This window comes from Apium graveolens, chromosome 4 (assembly GCF_009905375.1).
Source record: "Apium graveolens cultivar Ventura chromosome 4, ASM990537v1, whole genome shotgun sequence".
NCBI classification, from domain to species: Eukaryota; Viridiplantae; Streptophyta; class Magnoliopsida; order Apiales; family Apiaceae; genus Apium; species Apium graveolens.
In genome coordinates, this window is record NC_133650.1 from 103110385 (window position 1) to 103133764 (window position 23380).

Consider the following 23380-nt stretch of genomic DNA (forward strand, 5'->3'; position numbering starts at 1 on the left):
TCAACATCAAAAGTATATAGATCAAACACAGGACGCGTCCTAACCAAGTGGGCGCGTCCTAACCTCCATAAATCCAACTCTGCTTTAATCATTTCTTATAACATGTAAAGTCACAGGACACGTCCTAAAATATAGGGCGCGTCCTTAACCTTATTAGACTTGCACTGTACCCTCTAAACCATCGTGCACAACATTTCACTTTCAATGACGCATCTTTGCTAAAGCAGGCGCGTCCTAAAGCACCCATCACCATAAGATTTCATCTGCCAAGCACTTTCATAAATATTGACGCGTCCATAAAGCCTGGGCGCATCCTTCCTTGACCATGCACTCTTCTCGCCTCATAACATATCCCTTCCCAAGTAGGCGCGTCCTGTAAGCTTGGACACGTCCTTACTTTCACAACGCAATACTGAATTTGACTGTAATTAGCCCGCATTTGACCCGAGTCAATCCAATGCCAAATTTTGGGTATAACAACTACCCCCCAAATTCCATTTGCAGTTAAAAACAAAATTGGAATTTCTTTCCAAGCGAAATTTGGCTCAAAATATGTGGACGCGTCATGACAGGAAGACGCGTCTTACTTTCAACTTCCGCATGTGGTGTACAGCTGTCGTCCTTAGAGTCGTCCTTCTTCTATAAATACCCTAATTGCACCATACCACCACCATTCTTTTTCTCTCTCGCACAACCGCCATTGCCGCCTTTTCAAGCAGGAGTTTCGAGGTCTAAGTTCCGGCGATCTATCCAACCATTTACCTACTTCTTTAGCTCAATCCACTCCTCAACTCAAAAGGTACATAAATCTCCTCTTATTTCTTTATTTGGCCTAATACATTGATTTTAATGAGCAAGAAACCGTTCGTATGCTTTTTGTTCATATCAATTGTCCTTCATGTTCATTTGTATGTATATATGTATGTATAGGTAAATATAACACGTTTAGTTTCCCTGATCTTCCAATCACATATTTCTAGGATTCCATCATATTTCCCCCAAATTGTTAACAGTCGATTAACATTCCACGATTATAATCATGTTGGACGCGTCCTCCCTATAGGGCACGTCCTGTATCTCCTAATTTAAGACATGTTTAAGCTGTCCCAAACAAAGATATATAGGGCCAAAGGTTTATTAGGACGCGTCATTGTAGCACACCAACTGCGGTAGATTTTTAGGACACGCCCTTCCAGTATCCTTTCTTTTTCCTTTTTTTTTTTTAAAAAAAATGGACGCGTCCTCAAATTTTTTATTCATTCTTTTGCAGCTGGAGGACGCGTCCTCCTTCTCACCATTTCATCCATTCAAAGCCCTCAACAAACGCTTCGGAATCTACTCCCCACATCTTATAGCTTTTAAACCCGACTTTCCCAACATCCACAGGACAAATTCCTTCCTTAGAGCAAAAAGACGCGTCTTCCGTTCCCTCAAATCAAAAAACTCAATAATGTCTGATTCCAGCTCTGATTCCATGGACCATGTTCCCATAATTTCAAGAATGGAAAAGAAGGGAGTTAAAAGGCAAAGAACTCCAGTTCTCCATTCAAGGGCCGCCATCGAAGATTGGACGGACGACGAAATTATCCCTACTACAAGCCAAAAACCTCAAGGAATGGCTATTTCTGATATGGACGCGTCAAACACACAGGACGCGTCATCTTCTGGGGACGCGTCCCCACACAGTGTAAGTGAATTCGAAAGAAGGATTCCTGACCCTGAAACGTACCCCATATCTCCTCAAAAATCTGATCCTCCCCTAGAGCATTGGGAACCTTCAGATGTTGAAATAGATTGTGACTGGGCGAGGCTCGGTACCCTTACTGAAGCAGAGAAGAATATCAGAAGGAAAAGAGAGGGTAAGCTGGCATGCGTAGCTCTTGACTCAACTGCAACCGACTGGGAAATTCAATGGCACATGAAGTACTATGACATGGAGGGCATCTGGGCGCGCCCTCTTTGAACTATGAGGCCACACATTTTTAACATCGGGAATCAAAGGATCCCCCGAATGGTGCTTACTCCAAAGCTGATTTCCCTAGGCGTGGGCGCGCCCTTGCATCCATACATTAAGAGAATTTTGAAATGGTACGACGTGGCTCCAGTCCAACTATCACCAAATTCATACAAACTAGCCTGGGCTCTGTACATTATGTACCATAACTTGAGGCTGGGCGCGCCCTCAATGAAAGAGTTCAGCTTCTTTTACAGCATCAGGAAATCAATTCCCGGATACCATTTTCTGGTAGTCAACAAATGGTTGAACAACAAAGGATTTAATGAAGGCAAAATCAGCCACGAGAGAGACTGGAAGGAACCATTTTTCTATATTTATGACGTCAAAAGGACGCGCGTTCGCTTCAATTTGGAACCAAGTGAGTTCAATGCTCTGGACGCGTCCTCCCTTTCAGGACGCGCCTTCTCTTTTATAATCCTTTTCTTTATTTTCCTTGTTGTAACCTATCATCCCCTCTTTTAGACAAAAGGACCCAGAAAGAGCTTACAGGAAAGAAGAAGAAGAGAGCAGAGAAGGTTTTGCAGTATGCTGAAATGCATTTCAACCTCAAAGATATGATTACCGAGGAGAATTTGAAGAAAATAGGAGCTTTGTCCCCACGAGTGGGTTCTCTCTGCAAATTTCAAGATTTCCACAATGGGAAACCCGTCCTCACCGCTTCTGAAAAATCCAAAGGGCTCCAAGCCACAGAAATTATTCAGCCAGACGTCAACAAGAAAGTGGATTTAGAGCAAGGTAAGAAATCATTACATATAAGACGCGTCACGGCTGTAGGATGCGTCATATTTAGCCTGACCTATAAGCATTACTTTATATATGCATTATCACCTTGGACGCGTCCTAACCCCCCTAGCGTGCCTCTTAGGTAATACGTATCACATCTTTAAGACACGTCATTCTCACACCCATTTATACATCTTTGCATTCATCTATATTTGTCCTGCATATAGATTTTTATATCACGTTATGGGCGCGTCCTACTTTCAGGACGCGTCTTTTGTACATAACTAATTCCTTTTTATATTTATACCGCAGATATGGCTTCACTCCCCAAAGGATTCGCAATTGGGGCTTCTAAAAAACTAAGGGCAAGGAAACAGGCTCCTACAAAAGTTGATCCAAAGCCAAAAACCCCACCTCCTGTTGTAACTCCTTCTCCTCCACCAAAGATAATAGACACTACCATGTCTGACATTCCTGAGAAGGTAGAGGACGCGCCCTCAAAGCGTCAAAAAACTGTTCCTGATGATCAGTCCTTTGTTCTCAGATATCTGGGCGCGTCCTCAGTGGGTGATTTTTCTGAGGACGAAGTGAGAGGTTGGACCTTCAGGACTGAGCAACAAACAGAGGAGGCCATGGTCAAGGCTGCAGCCGAGCTTCACCTGCATGCCAGGCAGAGCGCTAACATGGCTGCCAGGCTTAGGGCGCGTCTTGCTGTTACAGACACTGCAAAGAGCCAGGCCGAAGACAAGGTCAAATCCCTGGAAAAACACATTGCCCTGCTCACCAAAGAAAAAGATGCTGAAATCAGACGCCTGGAGGGCGAGAGGACGCGTCTAGAAACAGAAAAAGCTGTTTCGGAAGGCAATGTCTCTGCAATGGAAAAGCAAATGGACAGCGTCATCGCCCTGAACTCCACCATGCAGCTGGAGCTTGACATCCTGAATGATGATAGGCTGCATGGATGGACAGAGGAGAAAAAACTGGTTTATCAGCACGGCTTCCAGGCTGGATTTGAAGAATGGTGCTCTGGGTTCATTGCCAACGACCCAGAGTATACATTCTCAAAGTTTGATGCAGATACCCAGATATGGGTAAACGATTTCAGGGTCAGGGCTGCAGAATCCATCAAGAACAAAAGGATTTTCATAGGCTTAGAGAAAGAGGACGCGTCCCCTGAACCTGCTCTACTCCAAACTCAGCCTTCCCCTGCAAATGACCAGGACAAGCCCCAAGACGCGCCTCCTGCCTAGGACGCGTCTTATGTTTTTCATGTACTCTTTCTAAACTCTTTACAGGCGCGGGCCCTTTGAAGCCTTGCAAGTTGTAAAAACTATTTTTGACCTCCATTCACTTGCACTTTTCTCAATCATTTACATGGGCGCGCCTGGTGTTTAGGGCGCGTCGCCTTTGACTAATTTGTTATCATTTTCTCCTGTCAAGCAAATATCCATTGTGGGCGCGTCCTCTCCAGTTGGACGCATCTTTGTTTGTTTTGGAAAGTTCATGAGCACGACAATACATTGTACTTGTGTGTTTAACCAATGCACAAGGCACGATGGGGCGCGTCCTAACTGTTTTTACTCAAGTTCTATTGTTCCTTTTAGCAGCCACTACTTCAGTTAATATCCACATAGAACTATCAATCAAGATGCGCCTCTCCTTTGATCAAAAATAAATCATCCTTCACGCAGGACGCGTCTTTGACAAGCACTTTTTCTTTTTTACTTATGTTGTCAATATCACATTAATACCCAGTCTAAAGGAGCATCAACCAAGATAACTTGGGCGCGTCCTCGAAAATAGTACATTTTGTCTTGAGTTTCATTATGTAAAACCCTAACTTAGGGCGCGTCCTACATTTAGGACACGTCATGAGACCAAGCAAACTGAGCAAATATCCCTTAGGAAAGTTTCAAAATTTTATTTATAATGCGCTCTGATGTCAAAAGTGCACCAGTCCCACGGCTACTATGCTCTGTGGGGAAATTATTTCCAAAAAATGACCCTTCAACTAGTCCCAAGGTAAGTAGTACATGCACTACCCCCTTAGGCTAAGAGGAATTTATTTAATTCTAGCCTATAAACTGAGCATAAACCAAAATGATAAAAGACATATGCAAGGGGCCAAAGCCACGCCTTATTGGTAATACTTCCGGAGATGTTCCGCATTCCAAGCTCGCGGAACTAGCTTCCCGTCCATATCTTCAAGGTGATAAGTCCCCTTCCACAGGATAGACTTTATTCTGTACGGTCCTTCCCAATTAGCTCCAAACACTCCATGCTAGGGGTTCTTTGTATTGGGCATCACCTTCCTAAGTACCAAATCCCCCACCTTCAGCAACTGTCCTTTTACCTTCTTGTTATAATACCTTGCGACGCGCTGCTGATATGCTGCTAGCCTTAGCTGAGAATTTTCCCTCGTCTCCTCTAAGAGATCTAAATGAAGCCTTTGATTAACCTCAGCGTCTTCTTTCCCGTAACAATCCCTGCGAAGTGATCCCGATCCAACTTTCACGGGGACCATAGCTTCGTAGCCGTAAGTCAGCATAAACGGCGTTTCTCCCGTAGTAGATCGCGGCGTAGTGTTGTATGACCACATCACCTTCGGGAGTTCTTCAGGCCAATTCCCTTTACGTTCCTCCAGCTTGGTTTTGAGGGTATGCTTTATTATTTTGTTAACAGCTTCTGTTTGTCCATTGCTTTGAGGATGATAGACCGTCGCAAACTCCTTCTTAATTCTTAACTCCTCACATAGCTGCCGCAACTCCTTGCTATCAAACTGTTTTCCATTGTCAGAGACAAGATTGTAAGGGATTCCAAACCTACATACGATTGAATTGAAAACGAAATCCCTGATTTTCTTTGCGGTGATAGTAGCCAGTGGCATAGCTTCCGCCTATTTAGTAAAGTAATCGACCGCAACCACTGCATACTTGATGTCTCCTTTAGCTTTCGGCAATTCTCCGATAAGATCAATTCCCCACATGGCGAACGGCCATGGGCTTGCCATAGGCGTCAAGAGTGTAGCCGGCATAGACGAGTAGTTTGCAAAACGCTGGCAGCGATCACATGCCTTGACGAAATTTGTAGCATCTTCTCTCATCGTGGGCCAATAATACCCTTGGCGCAACACTTTCATTGCCAACGAGCTACCCCCCGAGTGATTGCCACAGATTCCTTCATGTACCTCTCTTAGGATGTAATTTCCTTCTTCTTCTTCAACACACCTGAGCAGAGGTTGGTTGAACCCTCTCTTGTACAGGACTTCATCGTATATCACATATCTTGCAGCTTGATAACGGAGTCGACGAGCCATAAACTTATCCTCGGGGAGTGTTCCCTTGCGAATGTAAGCTAGAATGGGCGTCATCCATGTTTCCTTAGGAGCCTCATCCACTTGCATAGTTTCTATCTCTGGGATACTAGAAATCTCCTGGATTTCAAGAGGGATGGATCCTAACAACACAGCTTCTTGTTGCGACCCCATTTTTGCCAGAGCATCCGCATTACTGTTTTTCTCCCGCGGAACGCATTCCAATCTAACTTCTTTGAACATTCCAATCAGGCGCTGTGTACATCTCAAGTATAATTCTGTTCGCGGACCTCGCGCTTGAAATCCCCCGTTTACCTGATTCACTACTAACTCTGAGTCACTTCTCGCAATTAGGTTTCGCACCCCCATTTCCAAAGCAATTTTCAGGCCATTGATCAGCGCCTCATATTCCGCATCATTATTGGTTACGTAAAACTTGAAATGAATGGTGCTCATCAGATGGTGGCCTTCTGGAGACACAAGTACTATAACCGCACCTGCTCCTCCATTGTTAACCGCCCCATCGACATGCAAGATCCACCAAGGATGTGGATGCTCCTCCAAAGACTCCCCAGCATGAGGTGTATGTAACATTACCAGAGCTTTATCATCGATTTCAGAATCAAATTCCAACAAGAAATCGGCTAAGGCTTGCCCTTTTATCGCTGTTCGAGGTACATATTCCAAATCAAACTGTCCCAACTCCACAGCCCATTTCAGCATTCTGCCTGATGACTCTGGTTTGTGCAGGACCTGTCGCAGCGGGTACGCTGTACGAACTTCAACTCTATGGGCTTGAAAATACGGCCGCAATTTTCTTGACGCAAGAATCAGGGCGTAAACCAGTTTCTCCATATTTGTGTAGCGAGTTTCAGCGTCGTGTAACCGCTTGCTCACGTAGTACACTGGTGATTGCTGCCCATCTTCCTCTCTTACCAGAACTGCACTGATCGAATATTCAGACACTGCGAGGTACAGTATTAGATTTTCCCCATCCAACGGCTTTGACAACATGGGAGGATGTCCCAGTTGCTCCTTGATTCTTTCGAAAGCCTCTTCACATTCTGACGTCCATACAAAGTCTTTCCCAGCTAATTTAATCGCCTTGAAAAACTCCTTGCATCTATCAGACGACTTGGAAACAAATCGATTTAACGCGGCGATTCTCCCAGTCAAACTCTGCACCTGTTTCACATTGGTAGGTGACTTCATATCCAATAATGCATTGATCTTCGCGGGGTTGGCCTCAATTCCCCTGTGGTTGACAATGAACCCGAGAAACTTGCCCGACTCCACGCCGAACACACATTTTTGCGGGTTTAATTTCATACGAAACCTCCTCAAAATATTAAACATCTCCATCAGGTGCTTGATATGGTCAGTCGTCACCTCAGATTTCACCAGCATATCGTCCACATACACTTCCATGGTTCTCCCGATTTGATCTTTGAACATCATGTTTACCAACCGCTGGTAGGTTGCGCCAGCATTAATCAAACCAAACGGCATTCCTATGTAACAGTATAACCCCCTGTCCGTAATAAAGGATGTATGTTCTTGATCGGGGCCATACATCGGAATTTGATTGTATCCGGAGTATGCATCCATAAAACTCAACAACGTATGCCCTGCCGTCGCGTCAACCAACTGATCGATTCTTGGCAGCGGGAAGCTATCCTTTGGACAGGCCTTATTGAGATCCGTGAAATCCACACATGTCCTCCACTTCCCATTCGGTTTCTTCACCAGTACTGGATTTGCAAGCCATTCGGGGTAGAACGATTCTTTGATCAAACCCACTTCCAACAACCGGTCTACTTCTTCTTTTAATGCTATCGCCCTTTCTCCACTTACTGGGCGGCGTTTCTGACGTATGCCCTTGCAATTCGGGAGGATATTCAAACGGTGACACATTACTTCCGGGTCGATCCCTATCATATCTGAATGACTCCATGCGAAAACATCAAGATTTGCAATTAGAAAGCGGGTGAGACCTCCTCTCATCTCATCATCCAACTGAGATCCCACTTTCAAAACCTTGCTCGGGTCATTTTTATCAACTGGGATAGATATTGTGTCTTCGGCCGGTCCCGTTTTTTCGGTGGGCATAGGGATCCTGGGATCCAAATTGAAATCAAAGTCTCGGGGGTCTTCAACTTTCACTTTTTCATCTGAGGGCGCGTCCTCGTTTGGAGGAGCATCAACCTCACCTTCATTCAAGGGCGCCTCCTTCTTTTGAGGAGCATCAACCTTGAAGTTATTGCCGAGACCTTGCAAAATCTCACTTCTTCCTTCCAACTTTTCCCCGTTAACCTCTTTCTGTGTGATTCCCTCTGTATGACTCACCACCACTTCTTCTATACTACGGATTTTTGAAACACGTCCCTGCATCACGAAAGAGTTCCCAGAGGTATTGGTTTCTTCCTTCCCCGGGTTTTCAACAAAATAGTGGGCATGGACCTCTCCACTTGGTTTTGTATGAATATCTTCTATATCTTCGAATGGGAGACCTTTCCCTTCATACCTTCTTCTGCGAAATTCCTTGACAGCCTTGTGATAACAATCGCGTGACTCATACTGTGACCCTCTCAGATTGCCAAGTCCGTTTGGCGTTGGGAATTTTATCATCAAGTGATATATCGATGTTATCACCCTGAACGCTCGCAACCAAGGTCTGCAGACCAGCACATTGTGCGCGGAATCCTGATCTAGCACCTTGAAATCTATTATTTGAGTAACCGACAAAGCTCCTTCCCCGAGCGTGACGGGAAGCCTGACCGAACCCATAACTCTCACGGCTTCCCCAGTAAAGCCATAGACGTGTGCATCTTTGAAATACATGTCGCTATCTGGGAAACCCAGCTTTTTGTAGGTGCTGTAGTACAAGATGTTTGTAGAACTCCCATTATCCAAGAAAACTCGATGTACGTTCATTGCCCCAATAAGCATGGTAATCACCAGCGCATCGTTGTGAGGATGATGCACCCACCTAGATTCTTTTTCCTTGAATGTAATATCAGCGGACTCCCCCTTAAAGACCTTCGGGGGTCTGTCTTCCAAGCTGTGGACGTTGGTGAGCGGTGGATGTCTCGCTTCTCTCGCATTTCTTTCTAGTGCTCGATTACTATCACCAACGAAAGGGTGTCCTCCAAAAATTGCCCTGATACTGCCGGCCCTCTGAAACTTGACCTCTGATGTTTTCTCAACATCCTCCGCCCGCGGGGGCTGTCTTTCATCTTTACCCTTTGTTATTCCTAGAGGACTAACAATGAGATTTACAGAAGGGGGGGGTTGAATGTAAATCTCAAAACTTTTTCAGGTTTTGAGAAGTTTATTAAAGCAGTGTGTTCTAGATGAACAAGTGTATGAATTGCTTTGAGCTAATGCAGACAGATATATATTCAAACACAAAATGTAAGGAACACAACAAACTTTAAAAACTTTTCTGGTGGATTTGTTGTTCCACCAGAGATGGTATATTAGAAAATCTGTGTTCAACAATGTTGATCACAGCTGCATCCTAGTACAAACTAGATGAATTTTCTCTCAAGATATTTCTTAACAGCTCTGGAAAATCTCTCTCTAATTACTAGCTTCTTCTTGGTTTATATATTACCAAGTGTACAAGTGAAAAACAATATAAAATTACAATAGTAAAATAAGTTCTTCACTTGCTTCTTTTCCTGTTCAATCAAGTACTTTGTTGACTATTGCATCTTTGTACTAAAGAAGAACGGCTGCTTTTTCTGTTGATCCTGAAATTCGGCTACCACATCTCAGTTTTCTCTGTCAACCCATGTGCCTCTGTTTGTAGGTACAACTACCACTTATCAACGGCTAATTAGCAGAACATCCGTTGAAGCTTTCATCCGTTGATGACTTCATCCGTTGAAGCTTTCATCCGTTGATTCTCTCATCCGTTGAAGGATGTTATCCGTTGAAGCTTTTAGAGACATCCGTTGAAGCTTAGCTTCTCATCCATTGAAGGTCTTTAAGTCATCCGTTGATACCACTTCATTTATACAAAATTACAAGGCATGAAATATTTACAATTGGCCTTCCTATCTGCATATCATCTAGTAGTCAACATGACTCATAGTTTCTCTCAACTTCTAAGAATTACATTTTAAATACAGAGACTGAAATATGCTACAATACTAGACTTATTTCTAAGTAAAGCTACACCATCAACGGATAGCCAAAGTGGTCTTATTCGTTGAGGCTACAGACACTAAATTTCTACTTAAGTGTTTTGTTAAACATATCATCAAACTAATGCACATATATTCCTAACAATCTCCCCCTATTTATGTCTATAAGAATTGTAGGCATAAATTCAGGGTTAACTTGATGATAACAAAACACTTAACAAATATTTGAATTGAAACTAAGTAGAAATATAAAAGTGCTGCAAAAGTGTATGTACTAGGAGGTAATTGAAGATTTACAGTATTTCCAAGGGTGCTCCTCTAGCCTGAGCAAATCATCATTTTCTTCTTTGTTCCCTGGTTTTCTTTCCTAGCCCTTTGTCATTTTCCTCAATTTGGAGTTGGAGTTGTCTGAAGAATTCAGCTTCATCTTCATCACTGATATCCAACTTAGATTGCATTTCCTTGAGAGTTTCATTGCTGGCAATCTTGAGTTGGTCTTCAAGTCTGAAAAATCTTCTGACTCCTTTGTCATCTCTAAATTCCATCAACCAATGAGGTGATTTGTGAATTTTAGTTCCCCTTTCTTGTATGAGTAAGGTTCTGGGCAAAGCATTTGGTTCCCTCCAAGTCTTCCTTATGTTGGCAATCTTGTTGAGAATTTCAGTCTTGGCTGTTCTGGTAAAGCCAGAATCCTTTTTGATGGCTGAAAAGACTCTGATCAAGGTAGAGTAGCCTTCATTTAGAATCCTGTAGAGAGGCCATGTTCTTTCCCCAGCTCCCTTATATCTGAACACCAATCTCTCTGGTAGCTGTCTGTAGGCAGCTATTCCCCTTACTTCCTCCAGCTCATCCAGATAGAGATTAATGTCTGAAGCTTCTTTTATGTCACAGATGTGAACATAATCATCTTTAGAAATGGGTGGCTTAGGGTTAGGTTTTTGTTTTTGAGTGAATTTCTTAGAGGTTAGGGGAGGTGTAGATTTAGATTTTCTTTTCTGTTTCTTTGGTAGTGGTAGAGTGGTTAAAAAGGTAGGCAATGTGATGTTGTCCCAATCAATAGGTTCCTCTTTTGGAATGATTGGTTCACCATGGATATTTATAGAGGGATCAGCAACAAAAGGTTCAGGTATGGAAGGTAGTGGTTTAGATATAGATTTGGTATCTTCAGGGTTATCTTCACTCCTTCTGTGTGCCTTGGCCTTTCTTCTGTTTCCCTTCTGCCATTCCTCTCTTTCTTCCATATTTTCACCAAATATGCTCCCAAGAACCTCATCTAAGTTAGCAATCTTTTCTTCACCCCTGACTTCAATTCCTTTCATTTCTTCAACTTGGCTTGACTTTAGCTGTTTTTCAAACTTTGCTTGTGCTCTTTTGTCAGCCTTGAGTTTTACAGCTTCTTTCTTCAACCTTCTGGTTTCTTCCCTTTTAGCCTTTAGAAATTTGGGATGTCCTTGCATCACACAGATACTCTTTCCCTCTCTATAGATAAAGGCCATGTTCATTCTCTCACCCTTGTCCTTGGTCTCCTTCTTCTTTATGATGCTTGCACTTAGAACTTTGTCTCCATCAGGTTTTGGAAGAGGAAAGTCTACTTCCTGCATCTGAGCAAAGTCTAGGGGATTCTTTGTGGAGTCCATACTGGATCTAGTGTTAGGCTTTAGAACCATAGGTTTTAAATTCTTGAAAGAAGTCTCTCCAACCTTATTTCTCCCTACTGGCTTGAGCTCCATGTTGATTGGTTCAATCTTTGTGCTAAATTTCACAGATGTTGATTTATTTTGTGTAGAACCAAACACCAATTGCAACCTTTCATCAATTCTCCTCCATTGTTCTTTCATTTGTATTTCAGCTGCTGCTAGCTGAATCAAATCAATTCCATCAGGTTTTCCCTTGATTTGAATGATTGGAGAGGTAGTGATGGCAGGAACTAGCACTTTAGATATCTGAATCTTTGTAGAGGGCTCTCCTTCCCCTTCCCTTTTATTCTCCCCCTTTTTGTTATCATCAAGGAGAGGGGTCAAGCCTTGTGCTTTTGCCAGCTGCATTAGGAGATTGGTTTGAGATTGTTGGTTGAGAAGAAGGGTGGCCACAGAATCTTCAATTCCTTGAACTCTGTCTTCCAACTTGGCCAGCCTTTGTTCAGTAACTGATTCCTTTTTCAATCTCGAAACCAAGTCCTGCAAAGTACCATAGGGCATGACTGAATCCAATTTTTCTGAAGTGAAGGATTTCAAGTCAGCAATATCTTTCCTGAGATCATCCAGACTCATATTTTGCTTTACTTGCTGCAACTTTATGAGATGCAGTGAGTCCAGGTGAGCTTGGAGGATAGCCTTGATATTTGCATTTGAAGTGTTCTGAATGGCCTTTTGAATAGTGATGATTTGTTTGACCAAGTGGACATTGAATTCACCTGTTCTATGCTCCTTAGTCAAGGCCCATTCAGGTAGATTAGGAATGGAACTAGGGTCTTCATCTCCCCCTATGTTCATGCTTCCATCAGAAGAAATAGAGTCATCATCATCAGAATTTACTCCAAATTCCTCAGATGGCTCACCAGCTGTAGAAGGCATCCTGTTAATAGCAGCTTTATCCCTTTGAAGAGATTCTGTTGAGTGCACTAGATGTAGTGTCCTTTCTGCCTCCTCATTGCCCTGAGCAGCCAACATTTGATAGGCTGTCACAGGATGAGTAAAAGTGTCAGCATCCAAGGAAATGTTATCAATTACAGCTTTGTAATGTTGCTGAAATTGTCTTTCCTTTTCAGCATCATCCACAATCATTGACTCATGAGCAATGGCTGGTTCCACCCTTGTATCAACTGTACCTGCTTTTCTCTCTTTTTCTCTATGTTCTTGCATCAGGGGCTCCCCCTGGCTCACACATCTCACTCCCTCACCTTCACCTTCTAAGGTGGTACTCCACTCACTGACTTTTGCCATGCTGGAAGAAATAGCATGCATTTTTGTGCTCTCAATCTCTCCTTTTGCCTGGGAGCAACCCAGCCTCTCACTCAAATTTTCAGTCCCTGCCCTCAATCCTAAAAGTGATTGCACAGTATTCATGTCTTCTACACTTGGAATCATTTCAGTTATTTGTGTAGAGACTATCAACGGATGTGGAATATCCGTTGAAGGTGAAACTGTTGTTATCAACGGATAACTGCTGTTGAGCTTATCCGTTGAAGAGCAACCACTTGTCAACGGATGAGTGATATCCGTTGAAGAAGGAAAAGAAGATGAAATTGAAAGTGATATAACTGTTGAATCTGTATAGATTGATTTGATATGTGTTGATACAGATCCTTCAATTATATCTGAAAGAATTTGCGGGTGATCCAACAAATCATCTAAAAGATGATGATCACCTGTATTTGAGTGGGGCTCCTCCCTGAGTTGTAAAGAGGGAGAATCAGGAATTGATGGGAATAACATATCCACATCCAGAGATGGTGAAGAAGTATTTGGTGATTGATGTGTAGTTATTGTGAGAGAATGGGGCTGTGACTCCACATTTATTGGAGTCACATCAAACTGAGTTTGAGAAGGCACAGAGACAGATGGATGTATCTGTGCAGTGTGTGCACCCTGTATAGAAGATTGGGTTCTAGCCTTCTTTCTTCTAATAAAAGCTTTTGTAGGTGAGTGTTTGGCTTTAGTGTCCCTCCCTCTTTTGTTCTGTGTTCCTGGTTGGGAACTCTTTTCAATAGTAACATCCTTTTGGGAGGATGCTACTAGGGATGTGCTAGAAACCTTTTCAACCACCACAGCTTTTTGAGAAACTGGGGCTTGGCTAGCTTGGGAAGCACTCAACTCTCTTTCCTTATCCTGGGGGTTTCTTTGATGTTCACCCCTCCCCTCACCACTCACACCCTGTTCACTTCCCTCAGGGTTAATGGTTGTTGTTACAACTGTTGTCTTTTGAGAAACAACAGAGGTGGTTTTCTTTGTCTTGGATTTTGAAAGTTTAGATTTGGTGACCTTGGTAGAAATCTGTTGGGGCATTGACACAGATTTCATGGCCACACTAGAAGATAAAGAAATAGAGGGGTTGGAAGAAGTAGGAGTTGTAGAAGCAATTACCTCACCTACCTGGGGTGCATTCATGATTGGTAAATATACCAATTGCACACTGCTGTTGAGATCCATTCTCAATAAGTCTGCAAGAACTCTTTTCTCTTGTGCCCAGCACTTGAGTTTATTATTCTCATTGATAATGACTAAATTTTCAGCAACATGGTTAGCCAATAACATAAAGAATCTAGCATAATAGATGTTATTAGGTCTATTAGCTTTGTTACCTAATCTAGTACCTAATTCTAGCATCACATAGTTGCTAAAGTTAAAGTACCTATCAGAAACAAGCATATAGAACATATTAACAAGAGATGAAGTTATGGCATCAAAATTACTAATTTTCCCAGAGAAAACCTTTATGAAGGCATCCCCAAGAAAACTCCATTCTTTCCTAAGGCCTTTTCGTCTAATACCCCCTAAATTAGCAGAGTTAAGAGAGTAACCTATGGAATCTAACATGCTGGATACATCACTATCAGTGTGTGGTGTCATGGCATTGTTCTCAGGTAATTTAAAACATGCTTGTAAGTCATCATAGTTAATACAGTGATTTTTACCTTTGAGAGTGAAGGAGATAGTCATATCCATGGAGTTGAACTCAGCAGTTGTCCAAATCTCCTCAACTACTTCACAGAAAATCGTTGGGGCTTCCAGCATTGCATAGCTAAGTTTACAGTTTTTGATGAAGTCCATCATTTTGTGATAATCTGAGTGGGCTTCATTCTTTTCTACCAGAGCTATGAAATTGTTCTTCTCGTAGATGAACCCAGATTGAGACATAATCTTCACGACTGGTGCCATTGTTGTGAGTAGAAATTGCAGAGAATAACTTGAAGGTTTTGCAGAGAGAAAATGGTAAATGCTTGAAATTCTAAGAAAGCGTAAAGTAATAATGAACAATCAGAAGGGCTTATATTCTTTCAAAGAAAAAGAAATAAATAAAGGATTAATCAGTAAATAGGTGTTAGTGAATTTCAGCCGTTTAAGAATAAACTGTAAGTATTCTAATAACTACCTTTAAAACCAATACATACAGATGTATGTATGGTATCAACGGTTAAGAAAATAGAATCAACGGCTGTGAGACACCTCAAATGTCTGATGTGACATTTCAACGGATAATGTAAATTGTCATCCGTTGAAAGGTACTTCAGTTTTATCCGTTGACGGATAAAAGTTCCAGAAATATACTTGTCTTTCAACGGATAATGAATATCCGTTGATAGAGCAATTTTGACTTTCAACGGATAGGGAACATCCGTTGATGGAATAAACTTTGTTAAAAGTCAAATTTGTTCTAGCAACTAATATACTTCAGGCTTCACTTCAAATTGCAAAGAAGACATGAATTTTAAGAGTAATTAAGCATACCTAGCTCACTTACCAATCTTGTGAATGTTGATTCATCAAGTGGCTTGGTAAATATGTCAGCAATTTGTTGTTCACTTGGAACAAAATGTAGTTCCACTGTACCATTCATGACATGCTCCCTGATGAAGTGGTACTTAATATCAATGTGCTTGGTCCTTGAGTGCTGCACAGGATTCTCTGTTATGGCTATGGCACTTGTGTTGTCACAAAAGATAGGTATTCTATCAACATGAAGTCCATAATCAAGGAGTTGATTCCTCATCCATAACATTTGAGAACAGCAACTTCCAGCAGCAATGTATTCAGCCTCAGCTGTAGAAGTAGAGACTGAATTTTGCTTTTTGCTAAACCATGATACAAGCTTGTTTCCCAGGAATTGGCAGGAGCCTGTTGTACTTTTCCTGTCTATTTTGCAACCTGCATAGTCTGCATCTGAATAACCAATTAGATCAAAGCCAGATTCTCTAGGATACCAAATTCCTAAATTTGGTGTACCCTTGAGATATCTGAAAATTCTCTTGATAGCAATTAAGTGAGACTCCCTAGGATCAGCTTGAAATCTAGCACACAGACATGTAGCAAACATTATATCTGGTCTGCTAGCAGTTAAATATAAAAGTGAACCAACCATGCCTCTATAACTTGTAATGTCCACAGACCTTTCAGTCTTATTTAATTCAAGTTTGGTGGCAGTGGCCATGGGAGTTTTTGCAGATGAACATTCCATTAAGTCAAACTTCTTTAAAAGATCATGAATATATTTAGTTTGACTAATGAAAATTCCATTACTAACTTGTTTAATTTGTAAACCAAGAAAATAGGTTAGTTCTCCCATTAGGCTCATTTCATAATTACTTTGCATTAGCTTAGCAAACTTTTTACAAAGTTTATTATCTTTAGAACCAAATATTATGTCATCTACATAAATTTGAACAAGTATACTAGAGCCATTAACATTTCTAAAGAAGAGAGTTTTATCAACAGTACATCTAGTGAAGTGATTCTCCAAAAGAAATTTTGATAATGTTTCATACCAGGCTCTAGGTGCTTGCTTCAGTCCATAGAGTGCTTTCAACAGATAATACACATAGTCTGGAAAATTTGGATCTTCAAATCCTGGAGGTTGACTTACATAGACTTCTTCCTCTAATTTTCCATTTAGAAATGCACTCTTGACATCCATTTGATAGACTTTGAAATTGGCATGGGCTGCATAGGCTAGAAAGATTCTGATAGCTTCAAGTCTTGCAACAGGAGCATATGTCTCATCAAAATCTATTCCCTCTTGCTGAGAATAGCCTTTAGCAACCAATCTGGCTTTATTCCTTATGATAATGCCATTTTCATCCATCTTATTTCTGAATACCCATTTTGTATCAATAGGACTCTTGTTCTTTGGTTTGGGTACCAGCTTCCAAACTTTGTTTTTCTCAAATTGGTTTAGCTCTTCCTGCATAGCTAATATCCAATCTGGATCCAATAAGGCTTCTTCCACTTTCTTAGGTTCCTCCTGAGATAGAAAACTACTATACAGACATTCATCTTGAGTAGCTCTTCTTGTTTGCACTTTAGATGATGCATCACCAATGATCAGTTCAAAGGGATGATTCTTGGTCCATTTCCTTTGAGGTGGAAGATGAGCTCTAGATGAGGTGATCTCAGTATTGTCATGATGTGAGACAGCGTTTTGATTTGTTGAAACTCCCCCTGAGTTGTTGGTCCTTTGCAGGGAACTTGGAGTTCCATCAATTAATGATGTAAATTGATTATCAGTTGATGAGCTATGATCAACGGATGCTTCATTAAGTACTTCAACGGATGATGCACAATGTCTTTCAACGGATGCTGAATTTTGTGCATTATCCAGGGGCAAATTTTGTATTCCTTTTGAAGTGTCGTCTCCATCAATCTCTTCTTCACTATCATCACAATATATTTCAATATTGTCAAATTTGAGTCTCTCATAATGTTCCTCATCTGTTAGTCCATCAATCTTTTTATCATCAAACACAACATGCACAGATTCCATAACAATGTTGGTTCTTAGATTGTAGACCCTATAAGATTTTCCAGCTGAATAACCAACAAATATTCCTTCATCAGCCTTTGCATCAAACTTCCCTTTATGGTCAGATTGATTCCTCAGTATAAAACATTTACATCCAAAGACATGAAGAAAGTTTAGAGTTGGTTTTCTTTTCTTGAACAACTGATAAGGAGTCATGCCTTTAGCTTGATTGATCAAAGAAATATTTTGAGTGAAACAGGCACAATTAACAGCTTCAGCCCAAAAATATGTTGGTAACTTTGATTCTTCAAGCATTGTTCTGGCAGCCTCAATTAAAGATCTGTTCTTTCTTTCAACTACCCCATTTTGCTGAGGTGTTCTTGGAGCTGAGAACTCATGCATGATTCCATTTTCTTCACAGAACAGCCTTAATGTCAAATTCTTGAACTCAGTTCCATTGTCACTCCTGATGTTTCTTACCTTCAAGTCAGGATGATTATTGACTTGCCTGATGTGATTGATAATGATTTCACTTGCTTCAGCCTTTGATCCAAGAAAATAGACCCATGAGAACTTTGAGAAATCATCTACAATCACTAAGCAATATCTTTTTCTTGCTATTGACAATACATTGACTGGTCCAAACAAATCCATATGTAGCAGCTGTAATGGTTCATCAATTGTTGTTTCAAGCTTCTTCTGAAATGATGCTTTCCTTTGTTTGCCTTTCTGACAAGCATCACACAGACCATCCCTTGAGAATTCAACAAGAGGAATTCCTCTTACTAAGTCCTTTTTGACTAGATCATTCATTGTCTTGAAATTCAAATGGGATAGCTTCTTGTGCCATAGCCAACTCTCAACTGAACTTGCTTTGCTGAAGAGACAAGTAATAGATTCTGCATCTGTAGAGTTGAAGTCAGCTAAGTACACATTTCCTTTTCTAACTCCAGTTAGAACCACTTTGTTGTCTTTCTTACTAGTGACAACACAGGCTTCAGAATTGAAGGAAACTGTATTCCCTCTATCACATAGTTGACTGATGCTCAGTAAGTTGTGCTTGAGACCATCAACTAATGCAACTTCTTCAATGATGACATTCCTTGTTGAAATCAAGCCATATCCCATAGTAAACCCTTTGCTGTCATCTCCAAAGGTTATGCTGGGGCCAGCTCTCTCTTTAAACTCTGTGAGCAGGGAGAAATCTCCAGTCATGTGTCTTGAACAGCCACTGTCCAAGTACCATAGATTTCTTCTATTTTCCTGCATACCATAAAATCAATCAATTTGATTTTGGTACCCAAGTTTCCTTGGGTCCATTCTTGTTAGCCTTTCTCCTAGACTTCATTCCTCCTGCATCTTTAGACTTAGGTGAGTTTGAGTCAACCTTGGTCTTAGATGTGGTTGGTTGAGGTGTAGGGTTAGTCACAACATTATCCAGCACATTTATAGAATTATTAGGCATGGATTGTGCATACATGTTATTCCACATTGGCATATTGTATGGCATTTGAGGCATACTGAATGCAGCAAGATAAGGATTGTTAAAATATGGCATGTTTGCATAATGTGCATAAGGATTTTGTTGAGACATAACAGGCATAGCATGTAGAGGTGATACAGACATGTTAGGCATGGAAGAGGGTACAGTTATGGGAGATTTCTTAATAGATTTACAATTAGCAGATAGATGATTAACACTACTACAATACACACAGCTTTTTCTAGGAGCATACTTATCAGGTGTGTAATTGTTATGTTTGTTAACTCCTACCTTCCCATTTCTGTTGGATTTCCTTTTGGATTCCTTTTTATCCTCAACCATCTTGAGCCTATTGTTTAACTGTTCTAAGGTCATGTGCCCTACATTCACCTTTCTGACATCTTTGGATGTGTTTGCTTCTTCTTTGACAAAGTTCTTTGAAGTTGAACCAAACTTTTTGTTGAGTTTCTTTAGATTTTCTCTTTTAGAAGCATCTGCCTGTTTTAATTGAGGAACCTTCAACGGATGTTCCTTTTCTTCCTTCAACGGATAACTTTCATCATCCGTTGATTCCACATCCGTTGACAGTCCATCAATTAATTCCAGTTTCTTTTTATTTTTATCCCAGGCAGTTTCACAGAATGATTCAATTCCTTGGACTTTGGCAATTTGAGCACTTACATCCCTAGATGTTTTCCAGGCTTTAATCACCTCTTGCTCTTTCTCTAATTGATTGGAAAGTATTTCTACTTTCTTAACAGATTCAGCTAGTTCATTCTCAACAGATATACAATGCAATTTGGTTTTCTCTAGGTCAATCAACTTATTTTCTAACACAGTATTTCTATTGCTTAAAAACAGATTGTTCTCTTTGATCCTACTATTTTCTTTAGCAAGAGATTTAAGAGACACACGCAAATGATACAATTCAGTAGACATGTCATTGAAAGCATCATTGCACTCTTCTTTAGTAAGCTGTGTTAAATCAGTAGTGATTACCTGATTGCTTGATGAACTAACTTCGTTTTCTTCAGAATCAGCCATGAGAGCAAGGTTGACATAATCCACATCTTCATCCTCTTCATCTCCATCAGCTGCCCAGTCCTTTTCTTGAGTAATGAAAGCCCTTTCCTTCTGTTTGAGCATATCAAAATATTTCTTTTTGTAATCTACTTGTTCAAATTTCTTCTTTTCAGAGGTTGGCTTTCTGCACTCACTTGCAAAGTGTCCACTTATACCACAATTAAAACACTTGAACTTGGATTTGTCCACCATGTTCTTATAGGGTTTAGTGGCTCTAGTGTTTTTCCTGAACTTCATCTTTGCAAATCTCCTGGACAGAAATGCAAGATGCTCATCAATACCATCAGAGTCATCTTGACTGGAGTTGTCTTCATTTTCAGCAACTTGCTCTTTACCCTTGTCTGATTCTGGATTTCTTACACCATCTTTGGAGCTTGATGTAGATCTCACAGTTTCTTTTCTGCATGCTTTCTCATTTTCAGCTACCAATGCAACTGAACCTCCTTTCTTTCTCCCCCTCTCCAATACCTCATCCTGTTCCAACTCTAGTTCATAAGTCTTCAAGATTCCATATAATCTTTCAAGAGTAAAGTCCTTATAATCCTGAGAGTTTCTTAAGGAAACAGTCATGGGTTTCCATTCCTTTGGTAAGGATCTCAAAAATTTAAGATTTGAATCCTTCACCTGGTACACTCTACCATACAGCTTCAGTCCATTCAACAGCTTTTGGAATCTATTGAATGTGTCATTTAAAGATTCATTCTCTTCAAAATGAAAGTACTCATACTGTTGAATGAGAAGCTGCATTTTGTTCTCTTTTACTTGTTCTGTACCTTCACACAGCAGCTGAACTGTGTCCCAAACCTCTTTGGCAGTTGAACAATTTATCACATTATCAAACATATCCTTGTCAAGACCATTAAACAAAATGTTCATAGCCTTCTTATCCTTGTGGACTTCTTCTGTGTCTTCCATTGTCCATTTTGCTCTAGGTTTTGGAATGGATTGACCAACAGCAATTGTGGCCGTAGCAACTGTGGCTACTTTGTGGGGAATGTGAGGACCATTCTCAATGCAGTTTACATAACCTTCATCTTGGGAGAGTAGATGAAGGTGCATTTTCACCTTCCAGTGGTGATAACTGTCTTTGTCAAGAACTGGGATCTTTACTCCAATATCCTTCTTACTCATCTTTGTTAGATTCCAAGATCTTTAAACTCTTTGTGTGTCAAGAGCAGGCTCTGATACCAATTGTTATTCCTAGAGGACTAACAATGAGATTTACAGAAGGGGGGGTTGAATGTAAATCTCAAAACTTTTTCAGGTTTTGAGAAGTTTATTAAAGCAGTGTGTTCTAGATGAACAAGTGTATGAATTGCTTTGAGCTAATGCAGACAGATATATATTCAAACACAAAATGTAAGGAACACAACAAACTTTAAAAACTTTTCTGGTGGATTTGTTGTTCCACCAGAGATGGTATATTAGAAAATATGTGTTCAACAATGTTGATCACAGCTGCATCCTAGTACAAACTAGATGAATTTTCTCTCAAGATATTTCTTAACAGCTCTGGAAAATCTCTCTCTAATTACTAGCTTCTTCTTGGTTTATATATTACCAAGTGTACAAGTGAAAAACAATATAAAATTACAATAGTAAAATAAGTTCTTCACTTGCTTCTTTTCCTGTTCAATCAAGTACTTTGTTGACTGTTGCATCTTTGTACTAAAGAAGAACGGCTGCTTTTTCTGTTGATCCTGAAATTCGGCTACCACATCTCAGTTTTCTCTGTCAACCCATGTGCCTCTGTTTGTAGGTACAACTACCACTTATCAACGGCTAATTAGCAGAACATCCGTTGAAGCTTTCATCCGTTGATGACTTCATCCGTTGAAGGATGTTATCCGTTGAAGCTTTCATCCGTTGATGCTCTCATCCGTTGAAGGATGTTATCCGTTGAAGCTTTTAGAGACATCCGTTGAAGCTTAGCTTCTCATCCATTGAAGGTCTTTAAGTCATCCGTTGATACCACTTCATTTATACAAAATTACAAGGCATGAAATATTTACAATTGGCCTTCCTATCTGCATATCATCTAGTAGTCAACATGACTCATAGTTTCTCTCAACTTCTAAGAATTACATTTTAAATACAGAGACTGAAATATGCTACAATACTAGACTTATTTCTAAGTAAAGCTACACCATCAACGGATAGCCAAAGTGGTCTTATCCGTTGAGGCTACAGACACTAAATTTCTACTTAAGTGTTTTGTTAAACATATCATCAAACTAATGCACATATATTCCTAACACCCTTGTCATCAAGTCCCCTGCGTCGCTTCACCTTGTCAATCCATTCTCCCAGGTGTCCAGCCTTGATCAATTCTTCAATCTCATCCCGCAAGTGACGACACTCATGGGTGTCATGGCCCGTAGACTCATGGTAGTCACAGTACTTCTTTTTATCTCTGCTTTGCCATGAAGTTAGACGGTCGGGCTTCTTGAAGATTCCCCTATCCTTATTTACCTCGAAGATATGATCAATGGAAGCCGCCAGCGGTGTGTAATTGCTGACTCTTCTCTCGTAGTTCGATGGTGGGCTCCATTCTCTTCGCGAGCTCACAGCATTTACCCTGTTAGGGCTTCTGGCGTTTCGCCGATAATCCGGGCTCACGGATCTGTCCCTTCTCTTGGATCGCCCCTTGGAGTTATAGGTATTATCGTTCTTTTTTGTTTCTGCAAGCGACTGCTCGATTGCTTTGAACGACTCCGCCTGCGCGAGCACATCAGCCAATGATACTGGGTCCTTCCCTTGTAGGTGTTTCCAGAAATCCGTCCCCACGCGCAACCCAGCTATAAGCAATATTTTCAACGTTTCATCAGTTGCACCCCTCACCAAAGTAGATTCTGCGTTAAACCTCTTGAAATATGAAGTCAAACTTTCTCCTTCCTTTTGTTTCACATTAGCCAGCGTGGTAACAGGTGGTGTGTACTTTACCGCGGCTTGGAATTGTGTCAAAAACAAAGTTTTCATCTATTCCCAGGATGTAATTACACCTGGACCAAGCTTTTGGAACCACTGCTGAGCGCCTTCTCTGAAAGTGGCTGCCAAGAGACGGCATCGAGCCAAATCAGGTACTTGATATACATCCATTTCAATGTTAAAACGCCCCAAGAACTCCACAGGATCAGAGTTCCCGTGGAAACGCA

General features: G+C 41.0%; 1 protein-coding gene across 1 annotated transcript; it reads right to left on the reverse strand.

Annotated features, from left to right (window-relative positions):
- Nucleotides 1–5021: 5021 nt before the first annotated feature.
- Nucleotides 5022–23204, reverse strand: LOC141718802 (uncharacterized). Its single transcript, XM_074521182.1, has 6 exons — nt 22698–23204; nt 8217–9296; nt 6782–7523; nt 5968–6550; nt 5467–5562; nt 5022–5226 (listed from the first exon to the last, which is right to left on the reverse strand). Exons 1-6 carry the CDS (start codon nt 23202–23204, stop codon nt 5022–5024), a joined length of 3213 nt encoding a protein of 1070 aa, XP_074377283.1.
- Between the last annotated feature and the right edge of the window lie 176 nt (nt 23205–23380).